This window comes from Cebus imitator, unplaced genomic scaffold (assembly GCF_001604975.1).
Source record: "Cebus imitator isolate Cc_AM_T3 unplaced genomic scaffold, Cebus_imitator-1.0 Scaffold82, whole genome shotgun sequence".
In the NCBI taxonomy this organism is placed as follows: domain Eukaryota; kingdom Metazoa; phylum Chordata; class Mammalia; order Primates; family Cebidae; genus Cebus; species Cebus imitator.
In genome coordinates this window covers 961,648-975,506 of record NW_016107397.1, presented here as the reverse complement: position 1 = coordinate 975,506, position 13,859 = coordinate 961,648, and the positions used below count along the sequence as shown (strand labels likewise).

The following is a 13,859-nucleotide window of genomic DNA, read 5'->3' as shown; positions in this document are numbered from 1 at the left end:
TTTTTTTTTTCATGATCGGGCCTTGCTCTGTCACCCAGGCTGGAATGCAGTGGTGCAATCATAGCTGACTACGGCCTCAAATTCCTGGGCCAAAAGATCCTCCCACCTCAACCTCTGGAGTAGCTAGGACCCCAGTACACACCACCACACCTGGCTAACTTTTATTTTTTAATTTTTCTAGAGATGGGGGTCTCGCTATGTTGCCCAGGCTGGTCTCAAACTCCTGAGTACAAGCGATCCTCCCCGCTCAGCCTCCCAAAGTGCTGGGATTACACATGGGAGCCATTGAGCCCAGCCATCTTTTGCCATTTCGATAATCATGTTTTATACATGTGTTCCCTGATTTTATCTGATGAATGTATGACCCATTTCAAAATAACAAATTTAAATTTAAACAAATAAAGCAAACACTAAAAGGATTGCCAAGCTGTGGATCTATAGCTGAAATATGCAAATTCACACATCTGAGAGGTGACAGGCTCTCAGAAAACCGGCTCTGTAGAGGAGGAGGTGGCCCTAAGAGGCCACCGCGTGTACAGTGTCATAGAGTTAGCTACCGACCAAGCCGGGACTGGAACTCAGCTCCCAAGCCTCAATCCTTTGGGGTTTTTGTTGTTGTTGTTGTTATTGTTTCTTTTGTTTTTGTTTTTTTTTTTTAAAGATGGGGTTTCACCATGTTGGCCCGGCTGGTATTGAACTCCTGATCTCAGGTGATCAACCCACCTTGGCCCCCCAAAGTGCTAGGATTACAGGTGTGAGCCACCACACCCGGCCCTGTTGTTGTTTTGAGATCGAGTCTCTGTCGCCTGGGCTAGAGCACAATGGCGCGATCTCAGCTCACTGCAATCTCCGCCTCCCGGATTCAAGCGATTCTCCTGCCTCAGCCTCTGGAGTAGCTGGGACTGCAAGCGCATGCCACCATGCCCAGCTAATTTTTTGTATTTTTTAGTAGAGATATGGTTTCTCCATGTTAGCCAGGATGGTCTTGATCTCCTGACCTCGTGGTCTGCCTGCCTAGGCCTCCCAAAGTGCTAGGATTACAGGCGTCAACCACGATGCCCAGCCCCCTTTTCTTTTTTGGGCAGTCTTGCTGTCAAAAAGTGCAGAAAGTGCAGTGTGCAATCTCAGCTCACTGCAACCTCCGCCTCCCTGGCTGAAGAGATTCTCCTGCCTCGGCCTCTGGAGTAGCTGGGATTACAGGCACCTGCCACCATACCCAGCTAATTTTTGTATTTTTAGTAGAGGCAGGGTTTCACCATGTTGGCCAGGCTGGTCTTGAAATCCTGACCTCAAGTGATCCTCCTGCCTTGGCCTCCCAAAGTGCTGGGATTACAGGTGTGAGCCACCGTGCCCAGCCTTCAATCCTTTGTTCTTTGCCTTCTGACAGCCATGCTCTGGAGCAGGCTCTGTGGATCTCGTCCAGACTAATACCAGCCCTGAGCCTCAGGATAAAACAAATGCAGGCAATACCTGAGAAAGAACTGCTCCCTCCTACCCCTGCCATGGTCCTGCTGGGTCAGGCCACCGTTGCTTCTCTAGTCTGGGACACAATTTCCACCCTATTGTGACCGGCATGACTTGTCCTTCAGGAACTCACTGAAGTGGAAGGATTTGGAGGATAAGCGTCTCCACACTCCTGCTGGCTCCTGCTGGGCTCCCTTGGTTACCAGACCTCGGGACAGCTCTAGGCTAGTCGTGGCCCCTGGCAGTGCTGACCACATGCCCCGGGATGGCTGGGCCCCTCCCCCTCCAGAGCCCTGCTGTGGCTTCCCTGCCCTCTGGTCCTCCTTCCCTCTCACACTCTTTCCAATTTCTTGCAGGCCTCCCAGCTGACACCCTGCAAGGCCACCGGGACCGCTTCATGGAGCAGTTTACAAAGTAAGTGGTTCAGGTAACAGGAATGGAGGTGAATCCAAGAGTGCTATGAAGTCATTAAGTCAGGCCAGGCACAGTTGCTCATGCCTGTAATGCCAACACTTTGGAAGGCCGAGGCGGGTGGATCACAAGGTCATGAGTTCAAGACCAGCCTGGCCAAGATGATGAAACCCCGTCTCTACTAAAAATACAAAAATTATCGTGGTGGTGGGTGCCTATAATCCCAGCTGCTTGGGAGGCCGAGACAGAGAACTGCTTAAACCCAGGAGACACAGGCTGCAATTAGTTGAAATTGCGCCACTGCACTCCAGCCTGGGCGACAGAGCCAGACTCTGTCTCAAAATAAATAAGTAAAAATAAAATCATTAAGCCACATGAGAACACTGGCTTTAAAATACTTGAGAGGTGGCTGGACACAGTGGCTCATGCCTATAACCCCAACACTTTGGAAGGCTGAGGCAGGAGGATTGCTTGAAGCCAGGAGTTCCACAGCAGGCTGGGCAGCATAACGAGAACCCGTCTCTATAGAAAAACATGTAAAACAAATTAGCTGGGCATGGTGGTATGCACCTGTGATCCCAGCTACTCTTGAGAGGCTGAGGCAGGAGGCTGGCCGAGGCAGGAGGATGGCTTAAGCCCAGGAGTTCGAGGTTGCAGTGAGCTATGATTGTGCCACTGCACTCCAGTCTAGGTGACAAAGTGAGACTCTGTCTCTAAAAAATTTTTTAGATACTTGAGGGTAAGTTTATCTTCATTCTATGGTGATAAAGTGACAGACAGTAGCTCAGACAGAGACGACTCTACCTACAGCTAGGGTAACTATTGGTTCTCTGATAAATCTCATAGACGCGTACAGAAGAAAGAGAGTTCATCCATTCTTTTTTTTTTTTTTTTCTTTGAGACGGAGTTTCGCTCTTGTTACCCAGGCTGGAGTGCAATGGCGTGATCTCAGCTCACCTCAACCTCCACCTCCTGGGTTCAGGCAATTCTCCTGCCTCAGCCTCCTGAGTAGCTGGGATTACAGGCACGCGCCACCATGCCCAGCTAATTTTTTGTATTTTTAGTAGAGACGGGGTTTCACCGTGTTGACCAGGATGGTCTCGATCTCTTGACCTCATGATCCACCCGCCTCGGCCTCCCAAAGTGCTAGGATTACAGGCGTGAGCCACCGCACCCGGCCGAGAGTTCATCCATTCTTTAGTTGCCTGCTTACACCCCAGACTTCATCCTCTTCTCTTTTCCCTCTCCCTAAATTCTCATCTTGTAGCATTTCTAGACTGATAACCCCTAAGTATGTATCTCTAGCCAAGCCTTACTGCTGAATTCCAACATCTTGTGCCCAATTAGACATCTGTATACCATACTTAAATCTCCAACTGTACTCTAGGTTTTCCCAAAAATAACCTTTCTCTCTGTATTCCTTTATTTTTTTTCTTTTCTTTCTTTCTTTTTTTTTTTTCGGTTACCCAGCCTGGAGTGCGGTGGTGTGATCTCAGCTGACTGCAACCTCAGCTTCCCTATCTCCAGTGATTCTCCTGCCTCAGCCTCCCAAGTAGCTGGGATTACAGGCATCCACCATCATGCCCGGCTAATTTTTGTATTTTTGGTAGAGATGGGGTTTCACTATGTTGGCCAGGCTGGTCTCGAACTCCTGACCTCAAATGATCTGCCCGCCTTGGGCTCCCAAAGTGCTGGGATTACAGGAGTGAGGCACCGTGCTCAGCCCCTCCCTATTCTTTTCTATCTCAACAATTACTGCCATCATCCACTTAGGCCAGAGATCTGGAAGTCACTATTTTCCTCATCCCCCATGTCCAATCCACTAGCAGGTTTGGTTGATACCCTACAAATATGACCTGCCCCTGAGGTGGGATGGGTGACCAGACTCCAGAGGCAGGGCTTGGGCATCAGACCAAATTAAGGGCAAGTAAAACCGGGAAGGGGAGGAAGCACCTCTGCATAAGACACGCCCACCAATATGTCGTGAGAGTTTACCATTGCTATGGCAACACCTGGACGTTAGCACCTCTTTCCTTGGCAATAACCTGCCAATCCGGAAGTTACCACTTTTTGTCTAGAAATGTCTGCGTAACCTGCCCCTTAATCTACATAAAATTAAAAGTAGATATAAATATGACAGCTGCTATTCTGGGCTCACTGCCTATGGGGTAGCCCTGCTCTTCAAGGAGCAGGACCTCTGCTGCTACTGTGCACTGCTGCCTCAGTAAAAGTTGCTAACACCAGCCGGGCGCGGAGGCTCAGGCCTGTAATCCCAGCACTTTGGGAGGCCGAGGCAGGCAGATCACTTGAGGTCAGGAGTTCAATACCAGCCTGACCAACATGGTGAAACCCTGTCTTCTACTAAAAATACAAAAATTAGCCGGGCATGGTGGTGCACACCTGTAATCTCAGCTACTCGGGAGGCTGAGGCAGGAGAATTGCCTGAACCCAGGAGGAGGAGGTTGCAGTGATCAACATCCACCAAGATCATATCACTGCATTCCAGCCTGGGCAACAGAAGGAGATTTCATTAAAAAAAAAAAAAGATCTTATTTAGGCTGGGTGCGGTGGCTCACGCCTATAATCCCAGCACTTTGGGAGGCTGAAGTGAGTGGATCACTTGAGGTCAGGAGTTCGAGACCAGCCTGGCCAACATGGTAAAACCCAGTCTCTACTAAAAATACAAAAGCTGTAATCCCAGCTACTTGGGAGGCTGAGGCAAGAGAACGCTGCAGTAGCAGCGTGAACCTGGGTGGCAGAGGTTGCAGTAAGCTGAGATCATGCCACTGCACTACAGCTTGGGCAACAGAGCAAGACTCTGTTTTGAGACTGCATCTCAAAAAAAAAGAGAGAAAGAAAGCATGACCAGGCAAAAGGGAAGGACAGAGGGAGATGAAAAGGGCCTCCCGGCTTCTGTATATGTGCATCCTCTTGTTTTTCCTGTTAATTTCCTCACCCTTGACCATAGCTCCCAAATGCCAAGTTTCAGCTTCTCTGGCCGCTTCCCCGGGAGCGAGCAAAGGACAAGTGCGTGGTGGTCCCCACCTCCTGGTTCCTCTGTTCCATTTGAGAAGCCGTGTACATATTCTAAGATAAATGGCTTCTTTAGTCCCAGGAGACAGGCCCTGGGGCTGATTTCCTGGAATGTGAAATTCCGGTAGCTTGTGAAAGCAGCCAGCCTGTTACTGTTGGCTCCAACCCAGCAAGATGGGGACGTGTGGTCAGGTGATTTCATTTCCTTTCATTTTCTCCTCGCTTATGAAAACATCTCCCCTGAGTAGATGGGAACAGCCTTGCAGTTTTGCACACACACGGTCACCTGTCTGAGACCTCATTGTCCTTGAATTCAGGGGAAGCGGCAGTGATGTCACAGAGACGGGCCTAAGTCTTGGAATCTGACAGGCTGTAACGAGACCCCGGGGGTTTCATTTATTGGGCTAAGCTGGAGAAAATTCTATGTTGCAGGCCGAAGGAGTTAAGGCCCATGTTCCCATTTTATCTGAGAATAGATAAGTCTGAGCTGGGCATGATGGTGCAAACCTATAGTTCCAACTATTTGGGAAGCCGAGGTGGGAGGATTGCTTGAGCCCAGGAGGTCAAGGCTGCAGTGAGCCATGATCATGCCACTGCCCTCCAGCCTGGGTGACAGAGCCAGACCTTGTCTCTAAAAAAAAGATTAAAAGAGGCCAAGCGTGGTGGCCCACACCTGTAACCCCAGCAGTTTGGGAGGCCAAGCTGGGTAGATTGCTTGAGCCCAGGAGTTTGAGACCAGCCTGGACAACACAGTGAGACCCCATTTCTACCAAAAAAGTAAAACAAGTAGCCAGGTGTGGTGGCACACGCCTGTACTCCCAGCTACTTGGAGGCTGAGGTGGGAGGATCCCTTGAGCTCAGGGAGGTCAAGGCTGCAGTGAGCCATGATGATGTCACTATACTCGAGCCTGGGTGACAGAGTAAGACCCTATCTCAAACAATATTTAAAAGTAATAAAGATAAAGAATATATACATCTGGATACTCAGCTTTCTTGGTCTTCAGTGTTTAGATTCAAAATAGATATTTGTGAATGAGAAAAGATGTTGATTTTGCCAGGTGTGGCGGCTCACGCCTGTAATCCCAGCACTTTGGGAGGCCAAGGCAGTAGGATTGCTTGAAGCCAGGAGTTTGAGACCAGCCTGGACAACACAGCAAGACCCTGTTTCTACCAAAAAATTAAAAATCAGCCAGGCATGGTGGTGCATCCCTGTAGTTCTAGCGACTCGGGAGACTGAGGCAGGAAGACCACTTGAGCCCAGGAATTCAAGGCTGTATGAGCTATGAAAAAATGTGGGTTTCCTCATGTGCATATCTACCCACGATCAGGACACACTACCAAGCAATTGTAATACTCCAAGTGTTTATTGAACGGCTCGCCTGTTCCCGGCACTAGGGGAAACAGCTCAGCAGAGCTCAGTTCCCATTTCCCAGGAACTTGTAATTGTGGAGAGAACAAATAAGTAGTCCAAAAACAAGAAGTAATTAAAGAAGAGAGCTACCTTTGTGATTCAATTCCCTTCCCTTTTCCTATGGTTACTTGGTTTATCCTCAGAGAAAGTCAATTTCTATTAATGTTACTCTAAACCAAACACTCCTAGGAAGTTAAGTCTGCAAAACAACAACATATATTCTACAGCAATGACGAAATCAGCTTTTGGATTACCTCTTCTTCCAAAGGATTTGTAGCATCAACTACTCTTCCCTTACCACCAGGTCCCTGAGGACCAGCTTTAAATAATCCTTCTCTGTAGCATCATAATTGAATCCCAGCGCCATGGAGTTTATCTCCTTGACAGCCTGGGCCTTTGGGCTGGGGTGGGGGCGGGAAGGCCAGGTGGCTGCTCTGTCCCTTACGTGGGGCTCATAAAGACACCCAGCACCCTCAGGTCCTTCTCCACCCCTAGGTTGAAAGATCTATTCTACCGCTCCAGCAACCTGCAGTACTTCAAGCGGCTGATTCAGATCCCCCAGCTGCCCGAGGTAAGCATGCCCGACCACACACCCTGGGCACTGCAGAGGCCCCAAGTACCCTCTTAGAGGCTGGCGGGGCCTGGCAAGCGAGCAGTGTTTGAGGATGTGTCTTCGTCTTCAGAACCCACCCAACTTCCTGCGAGCCTCAGCCCTGTCAGAACACATCAGCCCTGTGGTGGTGATCCCAGCGGAGTCCTCGTCCCCCGACAGCGAGCCAGTGCTAGAGAAGGATGACCTCATGGACATGGACGCCTCTCAGCAGGTGAGGACCGCTCTTGCCTCCAAGTACAGGGGAGAGGCTGGGGGAGACCCTGACCAAAGCCCATTGACGCTAACCAGGTTCAGCCTTCTCTTCACCTAGTAGCAAGCTTGGCTGGCATCCTGCTCTGTGACTCCCAGAAGGATCATAAACGGGTCTGGCTGGGTGCAGTGGCTCACAGCTGTAATCCCAACACTTTGCTAGGCCAAGGTGGGAAGATTGCTTGAGGCCAGTTCAAGACCAGCCTGGGCAACATAGGAAGACCCCATCTTTACAAAAATAAATTAGCCAGACGTGGTGGCCCATACCTGTGGTCCCAGCTATACAAGAGACTGAGATGGGGGGATCGTTTCAGCCTGGGAGGTCAAGGCTAACAGTGAGCCATTATGCCACTGCACTCCAGCCTAGGCAAGAGAACAAGAGCCAGGACCTAAATAAATAAATAAATAAATAAATAAAATAAAAATAAAAAAAATTAGCCGGGCTTGGTGGTCTATACCTCTACTTCCAGCTATTCAGGAGGCTGAGCCAGGAGTTGGAGGCTGCAGTGAGCTATGATCGCACCACTGCACCCCAGCCTGGGCAGTAGAGTGAGAACCTGTCTCAAAAAAATTAAAAAAAAAAAAACAGGCCACGTGCGGTGGCTCACTCCTGTAATTCCCAGCACTTTGGGAGGCTGAGGCGGGTGGATCACCTGAGGTCGGGAGTTCAAGACCAGCCTGACCAACGTGGAGAAACCCTGTCTCTACTAAAAATACAAAATTAGCCAGGTGTGGTGGCACATGCCTGTAATCCCAGCTACTCGGGAGGCTGAGGCAAGAGAGTCACTTGAACCCGGAAGGCGGAGGTTGCAGTGAGCTGAGTTTGCACTCCAGCCTAGGCAGTAAGAATGAAACTCTGTCTAAAAAAAAATAAAATAAAGTAAAAATAAATAAAATAAACAAATCGGTCTGAACCAAATTGAGAAAAGGGACATTCTCCCATGTCACTCAACTGACCCACACACAGAATTCTCTAGCTCTCTGACTTATTTTCACTCCTTTTTGGTCAACCACAGAATTTATTTGACAACAAGTTTGATGACATCTTTGGCAGCTCATTCAGCAGTGATCCCTTCAATTTCAACAGTCAAAACGGCGTGAACAAGGATGAGAAGTGAGTCCAAGCTGGGTTCAAGCAGATGGTGCAGGAGCTAAGTTCAGTCCTGGTCTGCCTCAAAACACTAACCAAAGAGGAGGGGCTACTTAGACAAAGAACATCTCGAAGGGTCGGGTGCTGTGACTCATGCCTGTAATCTCAACATTTTGGGAGGATGAGGCAGGAGGATTGCTTAAGGCCAGGAGTTCAAGACCAGCCTGGGCAACATAGCAAGATCCCACCTCTATTAAATAAAAGTAAAACAATTAGCTGGGCAGGTGGTATACACCTGTAGTCCCAGCCACTCAAGAGGCTGAAGTGGGATGATCACTTGAGCCTGGGATATCAAGGCTGCAGTGAGCTATGATCGTGCCACTGCACTTCAGCCTGGGCAACAGCCAGACTCTCTCTAAAACAAAACCAAACACACACACACAAAATGTCTTGATCCTCAAATATTGGCCCCTTTAATCCCAGAAGAAAATCAATAACCATGGACTTACAACTATTAGATTAGTATCTGATTTAGAGTATAATTTATAAAGTTTCAAAGAATTGTCCCCAAATTAATACCAGCTTTTAATTTCCTCCCCTGAGCTCACAATTAAAAGGAGAGGGCTAGAAGCACTATGGAAGCAAACTCATTCCCCTTCTCTTCCCAGGGACCACTTAATTGAGCGACTGTACAGAGAAATCAGTGGACTGAAGGCGCAGCTAGAAAACATGAAGACTGAGGTATGCCTTGGATCCGCTCTGCCTTTGTCCTTCACCAAAACACGGTAGATTTGAATGCTACATTTGCATCACACTGGCCAGGCACGGTGGCACATGCCTGTAATCCCTGCACCTTGGGAGGCTAAGGCGGGAGGATACTTTGAGTCCAACCTGGCCAACATAGGAAGACCCCGTCTCTACAGAAAAATTTTAAATTAACTGAGGTTGGTGATGTGCACCTGTCATCCCAGCTGCTTGGGAGGCTGAGGTGGGAGGATCGCTTGAGCCCAGGAGTTAGAGGCTGCAATGAGCCCTGATCGCACCCCTGCACTCCAGCCTGGGCAACAAGGCAAGACCCTGTCTCCAAAATAAAGAAAGAAAGAAAGAAACTGCATGGGCGCAGTGGCTCACGCCTGTAATCCCGGCACTCTGGGAGGTCAAGGTAAGGTAGAAAGATCACCTGAGGTTGGGAGTTTGAGACCAGCCTGGGCAACATGGTGAAACCCCGTCTCCACTAAAAACACAAAAATTAGCCAGGTGTGCTAGGAGGCACCTGTAATCCCAGCTACTTGGGAAGCTGAGGGCTGAGAATTGCTTGAACTTGGGAGGCAGAGGTTGCAGTGAACTGAGATTGTGCCACAGCACTCCAGCCTGGGCAACAGAGCAAGACCATCTCAAAATTAAAAAAAAAAAAAAATGCATCACATAATCACATAGACACTTTTTGGTCTACATCCTTAGGACAGGTTAATTAGTAGAAACGAGCCAGGTGTGGTGGTATGCACCTGTGATCTCAGCTACTCAGCAGGCTGAGGTGGGAGGATCACTCAAGCCCAGGAGTTTGAATCCAGCCTGAGCAACATAGCGAGACCCCCATCTCTAAAACCAAACAAAAACTGGTAGAAATGCTAAATCCAAAAGAACCGGGTCTTCCTGTGTCTTCTGTCGTGATGCATGTCCATGTTACATGCCTTGAGGGCAGCAGTTAGGCCAGGCACAGTATCGCTGTGATACCCAGAGATGACCCTGGGTCCCCACGAGGCTCAGAAGCTGTGGGAAACAAGACTAGACTTTCTCACATGATGATAAGGAGAGATTGGTATGCCAGGTGCAGTGGCTTACACCTGTAATCCCCAGCACTTTGGGAGGCCCAAGCAGGAGGATCACTTGAGCCCAGGAGATCAAGACTAGCCTGGGCAACATAGCAAGACCCCATCTCTACAAAAAACTTTCTTTTTTTTGAGACAGAGTTTCGCTCTTGTTCCCCAGGCTGGAGTGCAATAGCACGATCTCAGCTCACTGCAACCTCCGCCTCCCAGGTTCAAGCGATTCTCCTTCCTTAGCCTCCCGATAGCTGGGATTACAGGCATGTGCTACCATACCCAGCTAATTTTGTATTTTTAGTACAGACAGGGTTTCTCTATGTTGGACAGGCTGATCTTGAACTCCCGACCTCAGGTGATCCCCCTGCATTGGCCTCCCAAAGTGCTGGGATTACAGGTGTGAGCCATTGTGCCTGGCCCTATAAAAAAAACTTTAAAAATTAGCTGGACATGGCGGTGTACACCTGTACTGCTGGCTTCTTGGGAGGCTAAAGCTAGAGGATCTTTTGAGCCCAGAAGGCTAAGGCTGCAGGGAGCCAGGATCACCTCGCTGCATTCCAGTCTGTAGTAGTGATACCCTGTCCCCCCAACCAAAAAAAAAGGAGAAGAAGATGGCTATGTGCAGTGTTGGTGCTGTATCGATAACTGCCCCTCAGAGTGGCTGGTCAGGTGACTTTACGCACAGGGACAGCCACCGCTACTCCTGGCCACTCTAAAGAGGACCACAATTGCCCAGCCATCATCCCCTGTTACTGCTGATTGAGGAGCTCCTAATGACCAGAAGGCCCAACCCCACTGAGACGTGGGGAGTTGACGTGGGGAACCGGGTATTTACGTGGAAGCATGCTTCTCCGGTTCACACCCATGACCCGTGGCAGTGGGCGGTTGGCCTCATGACCCGAGTCCCCAACAGAGCCAGCGGGTCGTGCTGCAGCTGAAGGGCCGCATCAGCGAGCTGGAAGCGGAGCTGGCCGAGCAGCAGCACCTGCGGCAGCAGGCGGCCGACGACTGTGAGTTCCTGCGGGCAGAACTGGACGAGCTCCGGAGGCAGCGGGAGGACACCGAGAAGGCTCAGCGGAGCTTGTCTGAGATAGAAAGTGAGTGGCGGGTGGGGGCCGTGGCGGAGGTGGGGGCAGGCTCGGGGGGCAGGCGTGGGCAGCAGAGTCCAGCTGGACTCAGGATGAGGCACAGAGGCTGGGCAGGGGAGCCCCCCCACAGCCGTGTCCTTCTAGAAGCACTGTCAGGAATGCCAGCTCTTAGCCTCAGTCCAGAGGGCAAGTTCGAGTCCTGCAGGCACAAAGGCCTGAGCACAGATGGGAAATATAGACAATGGCGCTGAAGTGTTTGCCCTGGGCAGTGGATGCTAAGGGAGAAGGAGAGAGGATTGAGGTCCTGACAAAGAAATTGACACAAAAGCTGAGAGCCGACCAGGCACAGTGTCTCATGCCTGTAATCCTAGCACTTTGGGAGGCCAAGATGGAAGGATTGCTTGAGGCCAGGAGTTCAAGACCAACCTGGGCAAAATAGCAAGACCCTATCTGTAGAAAAACTAAAAAAGATTAGCCGAGAGTGGTGGCATGTGCCTGTAGTCTCAGCTACTCTTGAGGCTGAGACAGGAGTATCACTTGAGCCCAGGAATTCAAGGCTTTAATAGGCTGATCACACCACTGCACTCCAGCCTCAGTAACGGACAGCCTCAACTCTAAAAAAATTTAAATTTTTTTGAAAAGCTGAAAGCCCAGATAGAATAAATGCCATGTATGTAAGTGCTGAAGAGGCATGAAGCCCTGGCTGATTATTTTTTTGTTTTCTTTTATTTTTTTGAGGCAGAGTCTCACTCTGTCCCCCAGGCTGGGCTCACTGCAACGTCCGCCTCCCGAGTTCAAGCAATTCTCCTGTCTCACTCTCCTGAGTAACTAAGACTACAGGCGCACACCACCATGCCCGGCTAATTTTTGTATTTTTAGTAGAGACGGGGTTTCACCATGTTGGCAAGGCTGGTCTCGAACTCCTAACCTCAGGTGATCCACCCGCCTCAGCCTCCCAAACTGCTGGGATTGCAGGCGTGAGCCACCTTGCCTGCCCCCGGCTTGATTTTTAACCAATAGAATTCTTTTTAAAGATGACTTCCTAGAGAAGTTTCTGTAAGTAGGATTTCCAAGGTAGAAAAACATATATGCATTCCTGAAATCAAATGAGGAACTTTGGCCATGCGCGGTGGTTCACGCCTATAATCCCACTGAGGCGGGTGGATCGCCTGAGCCCAGGAGTTTGAGACCAGCATGGGCAACACAGTGAGACCCCATCTCTACAAAAATTAGCCAGGTGCAGCGGCATATGCCCATGAGCCCAGCTACTCAGGAGACAGGGGTGGGAGGTCGGCTTGAGCCCAAGGAGGTCTAGGCTGCAGTGAGCAGTGATTGTGCCACTGTACCCCAGCCTGGGTGACAGCAAAACTGTCAAAACAAAACAAGGAGGATCTTTGAGGGACCCTGGCTCATTGCAAGGAGGCCAAGGGTCCCTGCTAGGGTAGACTCCTCACCTTGGTCCTTGACAATACAGGGAAAGCGCAGGCCAATGAACAGCGGTATAGCAAGCTAAAGGAGAAGTACAGCGAGCTGGTTCAGAACCACGCTGACCTGCTACGGAAGGTAGGACCCTCAGCCCCCGTCACCATCCTGCAGGCCCCGCACCTTGGGGGAGAGAGCGGCTCGGACCTGCGGCTTCCCCGGGGCCGGCACCCCCTCCATTGATCTCTAAGGCACTGCCACCATCTCGGGAACCACACCTTTTCAGGCTGCCTTGCCTCTGTGTCTTGGGCTCTGTGCTGGCTGCCAGCCCCACTGTAGGTCACCCACCTTCTTTATTATTTTGGAAATACATGAGTGGCAAGCATCTGAAGGTGACAGCTCTGTTCCCGCTTCCCTCCCGGTAGGAAAGTGATTCCTATATCTGACTCTAGGGGGCGCACAGCCAGAGTGTGATCGCTTATCCTAGGAGGAGGATGTCCCCTAAGCCTCAGATCTCCTGGTTCAAGACACTGTTCTTTTGCAGAATGCAGAGGTGACCAAACAGGTGTCCATGGCCAGACAAGCCCAGGTAGATTTGGAACGAGAAAAAAAAGAGCTGGAGGATTCGTTGGAGCGCATTAGTGACCAGGGCCAGCGGAAGGTGAGCGGGAGAAGGAGCGCTCGGGAAATGTGGGAGGGTGCTGTCGAGTTGGTGACAGGGACTTTGTGGTCTTCTGCTCCGTGGGCAGTTCTGTGGGTTGGTTGGCATCACACCGCAGGGAGCAAACCATGGCAGCCACACGGAGCAGCAAGACACTGTCACCAGTGCATACACGAAATAATGGAAGGACCCAAGTTACATGGGTTTAATCAGCAAAGGCTTCCCAAGGATGAGTCTGGAGCAGAGTTTGGGGAAAGGAAAACATATGGGTAGCAGAGAGACAGGGACGAGCGTTATTTACAAATACTTACAGACAGGCCAGGCACGGTGGTTTATGGAATCCCAGCGTGAGGGATGATGGCTTGAGGCCAGGAGTTCCAGGCCAGCCTGGGTCACAAAGTGACACCTTGTGTCTACAAAAAAACTAAGAAATAGGCCGGGCGCGGTGGCTCACGCCTGTAATCCCAGCACTTTGGGAGGCCGAGGCGGGTGGATCACAAGGTCAAGAGATCGAAACCATCCTGGTCAACATGGTGAAACCCCGTCTCTACTAAAAATACAAAAAAAATCAGCTGGGCCTGGTGGCGCGTGCCT

The 13,859-nt window shown here is 50.3% G+C and overlaps 1 protein-coding gene across 1 annotated transcript in view; it reads left to right on the top strand.

Moving 5' to 3' along the window:
* The window catches only part of HIP1 (huntingtin interacting protein 1), a 209,141-nt gene that overhangs the window by 171,103 nt on the left and 24,179 nt on the right, over positions 1 to 13,859 (top strand). The window contains exons 9-16 of the mRNA XM_017533376.2: positions 1,821 to 1,878; positions 6,815 to 6,890; positions 7,003 to 7,143; positions 8,198 to 8,295; positions 8,940 to 9,012; positions 11,008 to 11,191; positions 12,657 to 12,745; positions 13,149 to 13,534. Coding sequence (XP_017388865.1) covers positions 1,821 to 1,878; positions 6,815 to 6,890; positions 7,003 to 7,143; positions 8,198 to 8,295; positions 8,940 to 9,012; positions 11,008 to 11,191; positions 12,657 to 12,745; positions 13,149 to 13,534 — 1,105 coding nt within the window. The remainder of the gene's footprint in view (positions 1 to 1,820; positions 1,879 to 6,814; positions 6,891 to 7,002; positions 7,144 to 8,197; positions 8,296 to 8,939; positions 9,013 to 11,007; positions 11,192 to 12,656; positions 12,746 to 13,148; positions 13,535 to 13,859) is intronic.